This window comes from Doryrhamphus excisus, linkage group LG12 (assembly GCF_037039965.1).
Source record: "Doryrhamphus excisus strain RoL-2023G ecotype Guam linkage group LG12, RoL_Dexc_Guam_v1.1, whole genome shotgun sequence".
Taxonomy (NCBI): Eukaryota; Metazoa; Chordata; class Actinopteri; order Syngnathiformes; family Syngnathidae; genus Doryrhamphus; species Doryrhamphus excisus.
Window position 1 is genome coordinate 5,464,989 of NC_136368.1, and position 16,254 is coordinate 5,481,242.

Consider the following 16,254-nt stretch of genomic DNA (forward strand, 5'->3'; position numbering starts at 1 on the left):
TAGTTGGTGGGTAGACACATTTTTTTCAGATTAAAATGAACAAAGCATTATTAGAGCCCTGTAGACATGACAAAACACGACTATAGTCACATTTATACTTTTTTTATTTACAACATATTGCGCAACTGCAGGGTCTCGAGACACATGCTAACTCGCAAACTAGAGAGCTAGCGACCTAAACGGTAGCCTTCAAGTTATTTTCTTTAAACTTAAATAGCCAAAAACTTACCACTTCCACACAGATAGAGAGGATAACTATTAACAGTTATTTAACCTTTAACATGAACATTAATCAAAGTAATATTTTTTTCTGGGTACATGATACCATACAGCATCCATATCAAACTTGCACGGGCCGCACTAGCATTAAACTTTCATATCAAGGCGGGGGCCTCAAACTAGTGTCCTGCGGGCCCTCGTGAACACATTCTCATCACCTACAAAGCTCTCCACAGTTTGATATCTCACAGACCTCCTCCATCCACACAATCTCCCGTGTCCCTTTCGCTCCTCAGACTCCTCAACCACCTGGCACTCCCCTGTAAGACCAAGCTCCGAAACTGGGGAGACAGAGCCTTCTCCATCGCTGCCCCCACCCTCTGGAACTCTTTTCCCCGACCTTCCCACCTTCAAAAAACAACTCAAAACCAACCTGTTGAAATCTGTTTTTAATGTCTAACTTTTTATACCTGACTGATGTGCCCCGCCCGCTTTTAGCCTTGTTTTAGCTCTGAATGAATGTATGGATTTTGTATTTTATTGCATCATTTACTGTTTCTTACTCAACTCTATTTTTGTTTTATTTTTTTTTTCTTCACTGTAAAGTGTATTTGAGTACTCTGAAAAGTGCTGTATAAAAAAATGCATTATTAATATTAATAATATTAACAATAATATTAATAATATTAACAATAATAATAATATTAACAATAATAATAATATTAATCATATTAATAATATTAATATTATTAATAATATTAAAAAATATTAATCATATTAATAATATTAATATTATTAATAATATTAATAATATTAAAAATAATAATATTAATAATATTAATAATATTAATAATAATAGTGATAATATTAGTAGTAATAACAATAGTAATAGTAATAATAACAACAATGATAATATCCATAATAATAGTGATAATAATAATAATAGTGATAATATTAATAATAATAGTGATAATAATATTAATAATAATAATAGTGATAATAATATTAATAGCAATAATAATAGTAATAATAATAATACAATAAGACTTATAAACAGAGGAGCAAGTCAATATAGTGTCAGCCTTACACACACTGTGGTGTTTCCTGGTCTCCCTCACTTCAACAATACATCAGCTGCAAAGTTGGAAGGAAATTATCTACCACTATCTGGCATTTTTCAGCCTTGGTAAAGGGCATGACATTCTAGTCTAGGCATATGCATGGGAAAAACGGTGGCTTAGCATGGGGGTGAAAGGGTGGGACAGCTGCCCCGGGAGCAAAATGTAGGAAAACATGTTCCAGAGTCGCAATGGGCAATCTTGGAGCATTAGCATTGGCTGCATCACACTCCCTTACCTTTGAATGAGACTATTCAAGAACGGACTGGTGGAAAAAGACTCAATGAACACTCTAGTTCCACAGATGAGGGGCACAAATACAAAAACTTAACTTACAGTGGGAGTTAAAAACATCGACTAGTACATTTAGGCGGATTTCCATTAATGCTGCTCTTTGCAGACCAACCCCAAGACATTGTAACCGTAACAGCTGGTAAAATGATGCAGACGACAGCACAATAGGGGTACCAATTTGACTCCGAAAAACCTCAAGTGATATCAAAATCCGGACTAAAAACTTGTGGAATGTTAAAGATTTAACATTTCTTTGCCAAGGAGGGGAAAGGTATTAAGCTGGATCAAGATCTCCTGACAGTAGAGACCACAGAAAACGTAGGATATCAGATTCATACCATGCACCGCCACTCACTGATCCAAGTTTATACTTATAATGTGTCTTAATAGTGTACTAAAATTGAGACATACATTTTGTCAAGTCCTACTAAAACCAGAGCGTACGAAACCCGAGGCACCACTGCACATTTGTAATCTGCCTCACTCCTTCTCCCACTTGCTGCCAGATGTCTCTTTACAGCCGCTATGACTGACTGCAAAGTCGTTTATTACAGGTCACAAATGCCAAGTGGCCCTTTTGATAGCGCGCCACCAACCTCTCTGCTCAAACGAGTGAAAAATTGGCCCGGGAGGACACTTGATGCGACTGGGGAGATCATTTTGCACAGTTTAATTATGTTGATGCATTGAGTCCCGTTCGTGGGGGAGCAGTTACCTTTGCATTACATACCAATCTAACTCCCCTATGTGTGTGCCAAATGTGATGTTTGGGACGTTTCCAATAAACTCAATAAAACTAAGAAAGAGTCACAAAAAAATTAAATAGCAGGGAAAAAAACGTCATCACTATGAAATAATATATACTGTACATTGATTTTATGGTTTGGGTCCCATAATCATTTTTAAAACTGATACACTCTTTGCACATTGTATTAAATTTTCTTATGCCAAAAGGATAAACTAGCTCAGGGGTGTCCAAACTTTTTCTACCAAAAGGCAGGCAGTGAAAAATAAAAGGATGCAAGAAACGCTTTGATATTTTGTACGCCAATATGTATATTTCAAGATAAAAGTGCATCTCAGCTTTGTGATATAGGTCAAAAAGTCCATCATTAATATGAACTTAAGTCTGTGTTATTTTATTGCAATTTTTCAAAACATAAAAAAATAACATTATAGCCTTTTCCACAACCTAATTTTCCACAAAAAAAATACATCTTGGTGGTTTTGTTTCAACTATAAAATATTACATATTATGAAACTATATTACAAATATGAAAAAAATATTATTTCAACATTATGCTACTAAAATGAACTAATTTCTCACGATATTACTTTAACTATTTCAACTTTTAGACATTTAAACATCTCATGATTATGACTTTAATCTCTTAATATTTTTATTTTATTCTTATAACATTATAGCCTTTTCCTCAACCTAATTTTCCACAAAAAAATACATCTTGGTGGTTTTGTTTCAACTATAAAATATTACATATTATGAAACTATATTAAATATGAAAAAAATATTTCAACATTATGCTACTAAAATGAACTAATTTCTCACGATATTACTTTAACTATTTCAATTTTCTTTAAACATCTCATGATTATGACTTTAATCTCTTAATATTTTGACTTTATTCTTATAACATTATAGCCTTTTCCACAACAAAATACATCTTGGTGGTTTTGTTTCAACTATAAAATATTACATATTATGAAACTGTATTACAAATATGAAAAAAAATTTACATATTTCAACATTATGCTATTAAATGAATTAATTTCTCACAATATTATGACCTTACTCATAAAATTCCAACCAAATTATTATTTAAAATGTGCAACGGCCATGAATAAAACAACCATGGCCTGCAAACGGCCCCCCCAGGCCACACCTGACCGAACTAATGACGGAGAAATTAAATATCCCTTAAAAATAATAAAACATTTTAAAAGAAAAATGCGCTAACCCACGCCAAAAACACAACAAAGGCCTTTGAAAATGCATCTTAAGCAGGCTGTGATTGCTCACAACAGGACTGCTGCCCTTTCCTGCAAAGTCAGGGTTGATTCATGTCATCTGTCCTCAGCGTCTATTATTCCAACTACTTCTGTCCGCCGGTATAAGGACGCTAAGTAATTACACAGGCTAAATGATGTCAATTATGCACATTAGATTCAAGCGTATTTGTCGATGGAGCCATTCCTTTTCTTCCAATTTCATCGCTGCCCTTGCCGATATTGAGTGTGTACAGATATTCAGTTAAGGAATATTCTCGTTCTTTTGTTTGCTGATTCTTGAATCGTCCGAGCTTTATATCAAAAGTGTTCGGTTCCCAAGGACACCTCGGTTTTTAAATCAAGTCCATTCAATTAGATGTTTCTTTAAAAAGGAGTGGGATTTGCCTGAACACAGTCGGGAGGAATACTTAACAGTACTGGGGTCCTCGAGATGCGATGAGACTGGATAGGATTTATGACAAAAATATAAGAATATAAAAATATTTTAAAAATAATTTAAAAAAAAGTGATATATCTGGTTATGGGGCTATACGGTGGACAAGTGGTTGGCGCACAGGCTTCACAGCTAGGGGATTGAGGGTCTGAAATTCCGTTGGGGCATCTCTGTGTGGAGTTTGCATGTTCTCCCTGTGCATGTGTGGGTTTTCTCCGGGTACTCCGGTTTCCTCCCACATTCCAAAAACATGCTAGGTTAATTGACGACTCCAAATTGTCCATAGGTATGAATGTGAGTGTGAATGGTTGTTTGTCTATATGTGCCCTGTGATTGGCTGGCCATCAGTCCAGGGTGTACATCGCCTCTTGCCTGAAGACAGCTGGGATAGGCTCCAGCCTTCTGTTTTGTGTCTAACACACATAAGCTGCAAAGTAAGAATGTAGGCTATGGTTATGGGCCAAATATTACTCCACATAAATAAAACCTTGAGTTAATTACAGTATGTATTGATATACAGAGTCAGGCAAAATTATCTGTCACATTTGTAGGTTAAATAAAACGCAAATAAAGTAAAGTAAACTTTTTTTTTCGAAAAGTACATATGCCATTTTGCTTTGTTTCTTTATAACGCCATTGTTTTTAAGTTTATTTATCAGTTGCTTCCATGAATTGGACTGGTGAGCATCGTACTTTCATTGTGGAAACGTTTATCAAAACAAACAAATCTGTAACTGCAACAGAACGAGCATCCGTTTGCACTTCAATCTTGGTTGAAGACATGATCCCGTACCAGCTCCAAACACCATCTTGTTACGGGTTACCAACTTCAGAGCGACTGGATCTGCATAGAAACAAAAATCAACCGGCCAACCTCATTTAATGCTTAATACATAATGAAACAGAAGAGCATTATAAGTACTTTTCTAAAGTATTTGCCTTTTATTTAACCTATAAATATGTCAGATCATTTTGCCTGACCCTGTATGAAAATAATGTGGAGTCTAATCACTGACTGAAGTATTTTGGTGAGTGGAAGACTTTATTTGCCGCTACTTTTCATCAACTTAAAACATTGTGCAGTTATCTTTGTTTTTTCCATTATACAGTTTGAAGTGCACTGCAACTTTAAATTGTCATGCTTTCAATCATCTGGTCCAGAATATTTTTCTATTGCTTATGGATGAAAAATGATTTTGCAGATGCATGTTTTTCCAATGTTAATACATAAATACATAAATGCTTGGGTTGGTTTTCATTCATTCATTCATTTTCTACCGCTTTTCCTCACGAGGGTCGCGGGGGGTGCTGGAGCCTATCCCAGCTGTCTTTGGGCGAGAGGCGGGGTACTCCCTGGACTGGTGGCCAGCCAATCACAGGGCACATATAGACAAACAACCATTCACACTCACATTCATACCTATGGACAATTTGGAGTCGCCAATTAACCTAGCATGTTTTTGGAATGTGGGAGGAAACCGGAGTACCCAAGGGAATTGAACCCTGGTCTCCTAGCTGTGAGGTCTGAGCGCTAACCACTCGACCGCCGTGCCGCCCGGGTTGGTTTTCAAAATGTGAAATATAAGTGGCCCGCACATCCTTTGATATTTCAAAATGCGGTGAAAAAAAACTTGAGTTTGACACTTAAGAACAGGCATAATAATAGGGTGCAATACTTGGCTGCTCCCAGCAGGGGCACTGTTCAGTCTTGTTGTTGTTCAAGCAACATCCATCAGAACTGCGCTGTACAAAAACTCGTTAGGGCACTTGCATACAAACCAGTCAACATTTTGTACAATCCAACAACAAAATCTATCCCTGCTTATCATTCAGGGGCAGCATTGCCAACTAAAACATTGTCTTAACGATACAAAGCCGCCACTAGCCCATTCCAACACACAAATTGCCAAATCAAGATTTTGCAAGAAGTGTGTGTTCAGCCGACTTTATCTGATATCACTCAAAAGGCCGTCTGTAATTACATTGTAAATGCAGATTAGCTATGAATATTTTAGAAGGGGATTACTAAAAGAGGAAAGCGACAGAGAAGGAAGCAAGTTGAGAGAAATCGGTCTTTTTAAGCACCCACATGCAGAACTGAATGAAAGGCTCATTTGAAGGTGGAACTGGTCTTTCATGTCCAAGTTGTCCGCCTATTATCGTCTCCTCATATGTTCGCCACCGTTATTAACTCTGGCGGAGAATGGAAAAATAAAGGAACTGACAATGAAAGTCGTCACTTCAACATGGCAGGCTGTCAATACAGAGAGAGGAAAAAAAAAAAAAAACTCAGTTGTGACTCAAGTTGTGATAATTTGTCTCAACGCAGATGAGCTGTAATATGGTGATAGTTGTTTCACTACTTTATGTAGGCCCACAAAAACCGCAAACAAGGGAATATACGTCAGAAGTAGCAAGGAACAACACGGGAGTAGAGAGAGAGTCAGTCGGTCTGTCAGTCACCTCAATTACATCCATCAGCGACAGCCGTCAACCGCACAAAAACACACACACACACACACACACGGATGCTTCCCACTTGCTTTTGCCGCCACGTTTTGAAAACCTTCAGAATGGTGGTTGTCAAATGTTTGAGTGGCTGACAGCAATCCTGAAAACCCTCCAGGAGGATGACGAGGACAGACGCTCTTATTGTGCGAGAAGGGATACAACAAGATCATCGTGGATCAACGGTCCCACAGAGTGACAGATATACGTACATGACACTTTCGGACACTGTCTTCGTTTTGTTGGAAGAGTAGTTTTCTAAAGGGTAGGGGTGGGTATCATTTACACATTTATCTGATACCGGTGCCAAATCGCTACTTATGAAATGGTGTCTGGGCTATAATAGTACTAATAGTGCCAATGACACCCATATTAACCTTACTATATTTGCTGTGGAAAAATACATTAAAAGGCGTATTTCTTATATTAAATATGTGGACCACCCCTTCCATTGCTTCAAATGTTTTCATTTTGTGGTGCCACATTTTTTCTTCGAGTGAGAGGTGGGGTACACCCAGGGCTGGTGGCCAGCCAATCACAGGGAACATATAGACAAACAACCATTCACACTCGCATTCATACCTATGGACAATTTCCATCCATCCATCCATCCATCTTCCTCTGCTTATCCGGGTCCGGGTCGCGGGGGCAACAGTCTTAGTAGGGAAGCCCGGACTTCCCGGTCCTCGGCCACCTCTTCCAGCTCCACCGGGAGGACACCAAGGTGTTCCCATGCCAGCTGTGAGACATAATCCCATGCACCCGCCCTTGACCACCCACCCAACACACAATGCACCGGACCCTTATGCTTGCCCCCGTAGGTGGTGGGTCTACGAGGGGGGGGGGTGCCGTGTGGCTTCTTCGGGCTGGGCCCGGCCCTGGCTCCAGGGTGAGGCCCCGGTATCCCACATCCGGACGAGGTACGGTTCCTCCTCTTGTTTTTGTTCATATGGGTCTTCTGAATCACTCTTGGTCTGTCCCGTCACCTCAAACACGACAATTTCATTCATTCATTCATTTTCTACCGCTTTTCCTCACGAGGGTCGCGGGGGGTGCTGGAGCCTATCCCAGCTGTCTTCGGGCGTAAGGCGTGGTACACCCTGGACTGGTCGCCAGCCAATCACAGGGCACATATAGACAAACAACCATTCACACTCACATTCATACCTATGGACAATTTGGATTTGCCAATTAACCTAGCATGTTTTTGGAATGTGGGAGGAAACCGGAGTACCCGGAGAAAACCCATGCATGCACGGGGTAGAACATGCAAACTCCACACAGAGATGGCTGAGGGTGGAATTGAACACAGGTCTCCTAGCTGTGAGCCGTGTGCACGCTAACCACTCGCCCGCCGTGCAGCCCGAGTGTGACAATACAGTATGCAAAACATTCGTACCTTTTGAACCCCTTGAAATGAAGATGTAAAAGTGACACAATGTACTTTGGTTAGGACCCTCATGTTCTAGATCAGGGGTCTCAAACACGTGGCCCATGGGCCAAATGTGGCCCGCAGGACACTAGTTTGAGGCCCCTGCCTTGATATGAAAGTTTAATGTTAGTGCGGCCCGCGCAAGTTTGATATGGATGCTGTATGGTATCATGTACCCAGAAAAAATTATTACGTTTGATTAATGTTCATGTTAAAGGTTAAATAACTTAATAGTTATCCTCCCTATCCGTGTGGAAGTGGTAAGTTTTTGGCTATTTAAGTTTAAAGGAAATAACTTGAAGGCTACCGTTTAGGTCGCTAGATCTCTAGTTTGCGAGTTAGCATGTGTCTCAAGACCCTGCAGTTGCGCAATATGTTGTAAATAAAAAGAGTATAAATGTGACTATAGTCGTGTTTTGTCATGTCTACAGGGCTCTAATAATGCTTTGTTCATTTTAATCTGAAAAAAATAATTTGTCTACACACCAACTTTCGTTTTTTGTGATTTCTTAAGCTTATTATTTGCCTTTTATTATCATTATATTTATTTATTTCTGATTGATTGTCTCTATTCTTGATTTGTTTATTTATTTTTCAGCTTATTTTGTGCAGAAAAATAAAAATTAAGATATTTGAGAACAGTGGAATGTTTTATCAGAGCTTTTATTGTAGAAAATCGGAACCAAAGCACTGAAAAAGTTTGTATATTTTTCTGTTTTTAATAAATGCTTTTTTTGGGGGAAAACCTGATGCGGCCCAGCCTTGCCCTGACCCGAGCTCCAGTGGCCCCCAGGTAAATTGAGTTTGAGACCCCTGTTCTAGATCATAGGCATTGACTCGTTGTCTGACTTGGTGAAACAGGTGCTTCCCAAGTTTTCATGTTCCATCTAAACTGTGCGGCATTTATCTAAAACGTACAACAAAGAGTATTGCCTTTTGAAAACTAATGTTAACCTGACAGCACATCTGAACCTTGCAGGAAGGGTGAACGAGTCTCAGAAGAAATGTTTGACTGACAGATGTCTGCACTGTGTGTGACACTGCATCCTTTTTGCCCTTGTCTTAGTGTTTTGTTTTTTTTTTTTTACATCTATTCCATTACAACTCACTTAAAAGAGAATTCTAGGGGTCGTCCTGAGAATTCCATTGTTTTCCATGATGTAACCTATTCCTAGTGGTCCTAAACACACATTTGCTGGCCCCAATTAAAGCGCAATATATAGAACCCCCCCCCCCCCCCGAAACTTTTGAGTCTCCAATCTTTCTTTAACTAGCTGCGGTAATTTTCTGTTCTATCAAGCAGTGTTATGAAAGTTTGTTGTGGCACTTTGCTAATAGAACTTTGGTCGATACGTGAATTCCGCATTCAGGCAATGTGTTGCACTGAAGTTATTTTGGTGTCTCTTTTCTTTTTACACACACAGACGCAATCCTGCCTCAACACGATGAAAGAAGAGAAACAACATAAGGAGAAAACCTAGGGGGAGTGGAAAAAGAAACAAAAAAAAATCCAATCCAACAATAAACTTTGTCAAATCTGAATGCTACATATTTGTGTTTGCAACTCGACAGCCGTCTAAAAAGAGGTGGGAGGCGCCAATCCCCGAGAGGAAATCCTTCTGGGAAGGGGGCACCTAACAGCTGGAAATAATGATGATGCATGGCCCAACATATGCACGTGTATTTTGCTTGTAGAACTGCATTTGATAAATGAGGCTGGAGATGAGGTAAAGGTCACAAACACCATCATCCAATCACTTCTGCCACCCGCAGACAGTCGACATGCTGATTGCACTCATCAACATATCAAAACCTGAAAACCATGCCCCCCCCCAATGTTGATACAATAGCAAATTAATAAGATCTTATGCAAATATCCGATATAATTAGGAAAATCTACTATTGAAGTATAACGTATATTAATTATATTGAATTAGTCTTCTTACTGGGCTGCACGGCGAACGAGTGATTAGTATGCAGGCCTCACAGCTAGGAGACCCGAGTTCGAATCCACCCTCGGCCATCTCTGTGTGGAGTTTACATGTTCTCCACGTGCACTCCGGTTTCCTCCCCATTCCAAAAACATGCTACGTTAATTGGCGACTCCAAATTGTCCATAGGTATGAATGAGAGTGTGAATGGTTTGTTGCCCTGTGATTGGCTGGTGACCAGTCCAGAGTGTCGCCTGCCTCTCGCCCGACGACAGCTGGGATAAGCTCCAGCACTGAGGAAAAGAAAAATAGAAGGCGGCATGGCGGTCTAGTGGTTAGCACACAGACCTCACAGCTAGGAGACCAGGGTTCAATTCCACCCTCGGCCATCTCTGTGTGGAGTTTGCATGTTCTCCCCGTGCATGCGTGGGTTTTCTCCGGGTACTCCGGTTTCCTCCCACATTCCAAAAACATGCTAGGTTAATTGGCGACTCCAAATTGTCCATAGGTATGAATGTGAGTGTGAATGGTTGTTTGTCTATATGTGCCCTGTGATTGGCTGGCCACCAGTCCAGCCCGAAGTAAGCTGGAATAGGCTCCAGCACCCCCCACAAACCTTGTGAGGAAAAAGCAGTAGAAAATGAATGAATGAATAGTCACTGGTGCCTTGTTGACCTGTACAACAAGGCACCAGCCTTCTGCATACAAACACCTGAATAGTGTAGAATAGAATAAAATGAGTTGAGATAACATAACTTCCATTTCCGAGTATTCACAGTAAACCACATTTTCTTCCACTTTTTTCCTTGCCTCGAACATCTCCTTTGTTATTCTTATCATTTCTGTCACACTCTTCATCACTCATCCACAGGCAGCCTTTTGATTAGTTTGAGCACTGCTGCCACCTAGCCGGAAGCCTGTGTGTGATTCACACTACACCCTGACACCTCACCACTCTAGAGATGATCTGGCATGCAATTATTGACAACCAGCACCTACCATAGTAAAAATGACAAAAAAATGGAATTGAGCACTGCTGTTTTTGTGTTAAAATCACCACTAAATTTAAAAATAAGGAGGGTCAGACTGTGTATGCCCGTTAGGATGCTGCTGCATTAGTTACAAGACACCACTGGCAAAGTATCACCTTCAAGCACTTGTTGCAGATGGCTGAGTCTACATTCGTTTTGCACCCAAATGAGCCACCAAGATAAGAACTATACATACGTATGTCCCTACTAAGATTTTGACCATCGTTCACAAAATTATGACAATTTTGGAACCTTAATCCAAGCCACAATGTTTTACTAACCCACCACAACTATTCATACACCAATTGAACATTCATGTTCATAACCGATGCAACAATTAATCAGTGATTAATCCATTAATCAATAGCTATTATTGTATTTGATTCGATGTTTTACGATTGTAATATCTATACCAGTGGTCTCAAACATGTGGCCCGCGGGCCAAATGTGGCCCGCCGGACACTAGTTTGAGGCCCCCCACCTTGATATGAAAGTTTAATGTTAGTGGGGCCCGCGCAAGTTTGATATGGATGCTGTATGCTATCATGTACCCAGAAAAAATTATTACGTTTGATTAATGTTAATGTTAAAGGTTAAATAACTGTTAATAGTTATCCTCCCTATCCGTGTGGAAGTGGTAAGTTTTTGGCTGTTTAAGTTTAAAGGGAATAACTTGAAGGCTACCGTTTAGGTCGCTAGCTCTCTAGTTTGCGAGTTAGCATGTGTCTCAAGACCCTGCAGTTGCGCAATATGTTGTAAATAAAAAGAGTATAAATGTGACTATAGTCGTGTTTTGTCATGTCTACAGGGCTCTAATAATGCTTTGTTCATTTTAAATCTGAAAAAAATAATTTGTCTACCCACCAACTATATGTGGTTTCTTAAGTTTTTATTATTTGCCGTTTTATTATTATTATTATATTTATTTATTACTGATTGATTGATTTTCTTTATTCTTGATTTGTTTATTTTTCATCTTATTTTGTGCAGAAAAATAAAAATTAATATATTTGAGAACAGTGGAATGTTTTATCAGAGCTTTTTTTGTAGAAGTCTAAACCAAAGCAAAATTTATTCATTTTTCTGTTTTTAATAAATGCGTTTTTTTTTTTTTTTTTTGAAAACCTGATGCGGCCCAGTCTCGCCCAGACCCTAGCTCCAGTGGCCCCCCAAGTAAATTGAGTTTGAGACCCCTGATCTACACTGATCATTTATGTTTGTATTCGCGTCTCAACAATTAATTGGTGAATTATCCGATTAACTGATGTTTGAATTAATAATGCAAATATCCTCCAATTTCAGCCTCTCAAATGTAACATTTGTGCCTCTTTTCTGATGATTCGGAGCAAACCACTAATTGAGTTCGATTTAGTCCATCTACTGTCGAACTGAATACTCAATCAATCAAAACAAGAAGCTTCAGATTAAGCATCTGAGGATATAATTGTTGAATGCAGCACTAGTTCATATTTCTTTCTCCAGAAACTGTCGACGACTACTCATTGATCATTTATGTGATGTTAAAAAGCACAGGCGTGGCGGGACTGCCATCAGTATGGTTCATTATGCAGCCTCCCTACCGTATCAACCAGTCTAGCTCTTTTATGCTGCGGTCACTCTGTCGGTTGTGTGCCTGATGGCCTCCAAGGTCCCATCAAGCACAGGGTGACTGCTCGTTCAGTCAAGGCAACACCAGCAAGTGCATAAATGAGAGTAAAAAAAAATAACTTTTTACAACCAAGCAAATCTGTGCCGTCTTTTACTTTGTCACACTGTCTCTCGGTTTGTGCAAGTACACACAGTCCACACTGCTGTGATGGTGTGTAGTAAGAACGAACAAATCCTCTTGTAGTCTTTCTCCAGCTGGGTCTTTCAGCCTCACTCCATCACTGTACTGTCCATTCACAAACACAGAGTGCATGGTACTACATTTAAAGTCACTATAAACAAGCGTCAAAGTTCTATGAAAACCCCCCAAACTGAGAGAGAGCCATGAAGCAGAATAATTAGAGGATGCAGTTTTACCCACATTGTGGTGATGCTACTAATTGAAAGAGCCCACATAAAATACACACAGTCAGATGTAATGCCTCCAATTCTGCAACATGGGAAACATGAATATTCATGAAAACAGAGGGAGATCTTGAATGGGCCCATATGGTTTACAATCGGCTGCTATTTGCAATTCCCAGAGTTCCGTGGCACTCTTCGTGGTGCAGTGCAGGAACTCTGCATCCACATGCATGCATCACAGCGACAAGTTAATTCATAGTTTGAATTTAGTGGAATAAATGGGAAAAAACATCACATACATGAACATATTTCAATATTGCAGGCATAGTGAACCCCTCATGGGGCTTGTATCGAACAAAGCTCATGAAAAAGCAATTGAGCAGGAGCAAGTGTGGGCATGCCATGTGCTTCTTTTCCCATTAGCTACTTGCAAGAGCAATAAACGCCAGCAGCCATGCCACACACACAAAGAAATTACAGCGCTTCCATCTCGTTACCCTCTCCGTGCCAGAAATTAACCAACGTTTACACAATCATGTTTGCATAATCTATTCTTTATAGCTGTGGTTCTCCAAGGGCTATGTTTTTTTTCCCACATTATGAGATGATGTTCGAGTCTTTGCAAAAGTCATGACTCTTTTCATAGAAATGCGTTAGGCTGATTATTGTAAAGTGAACAAGTCCGGTGAATTTTCCGAATCCTTCATTACGTCTGAGTTTTCCGCTGTATGCCTCATTTCCACTTGTTAGAACATCAATTGGTGTATTGTTCCACACACATATCGCAATTAAGACTGTGAATAAGTATCTAAAAACAGTATTCCAACTGTTTAAAAGCTGATCGTTCAGTGCTGGTTCAAAACGTCCCATTCGGTCATAAAGTCACCACAAGCTGCAAGGACAGAACCAGCAAATTCAATACAGCTCATTCTCCATTGAACTGGTAAGTGTGGATCCCACTTGCCGGTGCGTAAAAGCCAAGCGCCGCTGCAGTGCTCGTCAAAGTGTGATACACGTTGCCCCCCCTGGAGGGATTGACAATAAAATGAGGAATAATGTAATTTCACGCTAACCCGCTTTAATATCAGAGCCTTCTCATATTGCATACGGACAACAGTTCATCACGGTCCGTCACCTCATTCGCATACATGGAGCTCAAAATGTGATTTGTGAAGCTTGATGTGTTGAATAAAAAGATGGGTGTTTATTTCAGCATTGTATTTTTCCCCCGAACAGAAGCAAAGTCATCCGGTTGGGAACTTTTATCTATTCTTTAGTCTATTTTAGTCTATTCTAGTCAATAAATGCACATTGCTTCCTCCAAAAAAAAAAAAATAATCGCTTTATCTCAATTAGATACAATGCTAAACATTATCAAACACAAGTAACCTATTCATGAAGGTAAAAGGCAAATATTCTGCCAAAAGTAGCTCCGAGCGCTCCCAGCGCCTCTTGGCACCCGCCGAGCAGCGCACTCATGTCGGCTTCACTCACCTGATTGTGACGAGCTCGACCCAAACAAGCAGCAAGTCAGGAAAAAGTCGATGCACCGCAGGACAGTCGCTTGTTTCATTGTTGTGCTTGCCGGTTATCTCCTTTAAAATTCACATGTCCACAAACGTATCCTCGTTTGAAGCAAACGCACCAACACGAATGGCTCGTTTGGGGAGCCAAATAGCAGTGTGTTACTTTACGGACTTCGGGAGATCTTGTCTTTTTCTTTTAATTGTTGTTTTCGGTAAACCTCTCAGTGTCCAAAAGCCTGCAGGGAGACGGTTTCCAAAATAAGTTTCCAACGCGCGCACAGTAAAAGCTTGTCTAAACAGTATAAGGCTGTGTTCATGCCATGTCTTCCCCCCACTTGTACTCAGTATGCTGCTCCACACTTCATTTTTCCAGACACACCTCCGAGTTCTTGAACTCCTCCCACACACGCTGCGATTGGCACAGGTGGTCCAACATCACCTCCAAGCCCTGCCGGGCACAAATCCAGCAGTTCTGTCATTGGATAACACAAGATGACACGCCATTTTCAAATGTGATGATGCACCTGTCACGGCCAATATGCACACCTGTCAAACCTCCCGTTTTACCAGGAAACTCCCGGATTGTGCCTTTTTTTTGTTGTTAAAATGACCTATATTGAACTTGTATCCAAAAGGACTCACTTGCCTTATTTTCAAAAGCAATTGTTGAGGTATGCCCATATGATTGATGTTTTAGGTGGACAACGCTGCAAATGTTTGTATTCATTCAAAATCAAATAAATATTGCCAATACTGATATTTTTACATTAAATTTTTCAAGATAATTTAATGATTTTGTGATTTAGATACCAATTTAATATTTAATCTAACAATATTGGTCAAGGTAATAATAAATATTAAATAATAATAAATAAAATATTGTAAAAAAAATGTGATAACATGCAATTTTTAAGCAAAATAATGACAATTGTATAAAATAATAAAAACAATCATAATATTAATTAGAAATTAAAAATAATTTGGTCCAATCTACTTTATTTCTAGCGCATATATTATAGTTTCCAAAATTATTTTTAACCCCCCATGAAATATATAATAAATAATAAATATGCAAAAAATATAAAACAATAAGTTAAAAAAAAGTTCAAATTATATGTGATTAAAAACTATTAAATCAAATAAAAACACCATTGCAAACAACAACAAATAATAAAGTAATTAAAACACAAATAAGCAAAAATAAATCAGTTTTAAAAATCAATAAAAGCTCTCATTGAAATCCTCTGTCCATTTTCTATGTTGCTTATCCTCACGGACAGATGCTGCATTCAATACAGCTGGGAGGTTAAAGATATTCCGCTTGGATCTTACAAGATCGGACCTCAAAACGTTCAAGTTAAGCAAACAAAAACATGGCTGGCAACTGTGGATGGCTTTGCATGTACATAAATAATCTTGACAACATACCTAATATTTAATATTTAATACCTAATATCATAGTCTGTGCACGTCTTGATTGGCTGGCGACCAGTCCAGGGTGTACCCCACCTCTTGCTTGAAGACAGCTGTGATAGGCTCCAGCATACCCATTAAGCAAGTGAGGATAAGCGGCATAGGAAATGGAAGGAATGGATTTTTTGTGGAAGCCATTATTCTAATAACCCACCATGGGGCCCCAATAAGTTGCGAGTGCCAGCAATTTCATTTCATTGTGACAAACAATACTGACGATGTCCTTGTCAACAACTAATCCCTCATTT

General features: G+C 39.3%; 1 protein-coding gene across 2 annotated transcripts in view; it reads right to left on the bottom strand.

Moving 5' to 3' along the window:
* erbb4b (erb-b2 receptor tyrosine kinase 4b) overlaps nt 1-14,923 on the bottom strand; it is a 276,507-nt gene extending 261,584 nt beyond the window's left edge. The window contains exon 1 of one of the 2 annotated variants that reach the window (XM_058081635.2): nt 14,502-14,923. In XM_058081635.2, the coding sequence (XP_057937618.2) occupies nt 14,502-14,580 (79 nt within the window). In that variant the 5' untranslated portion in view covers nt 14,581-14,923. The remainder of the gene's footprint in view (nt 1-14,501) is intronic. The other variant, XM_058081636.2, reaches the window with a different exon arrangement.
* Between the last annotated feature and the right edge of the window lie 1,331 nt (nt 14,924-16,254).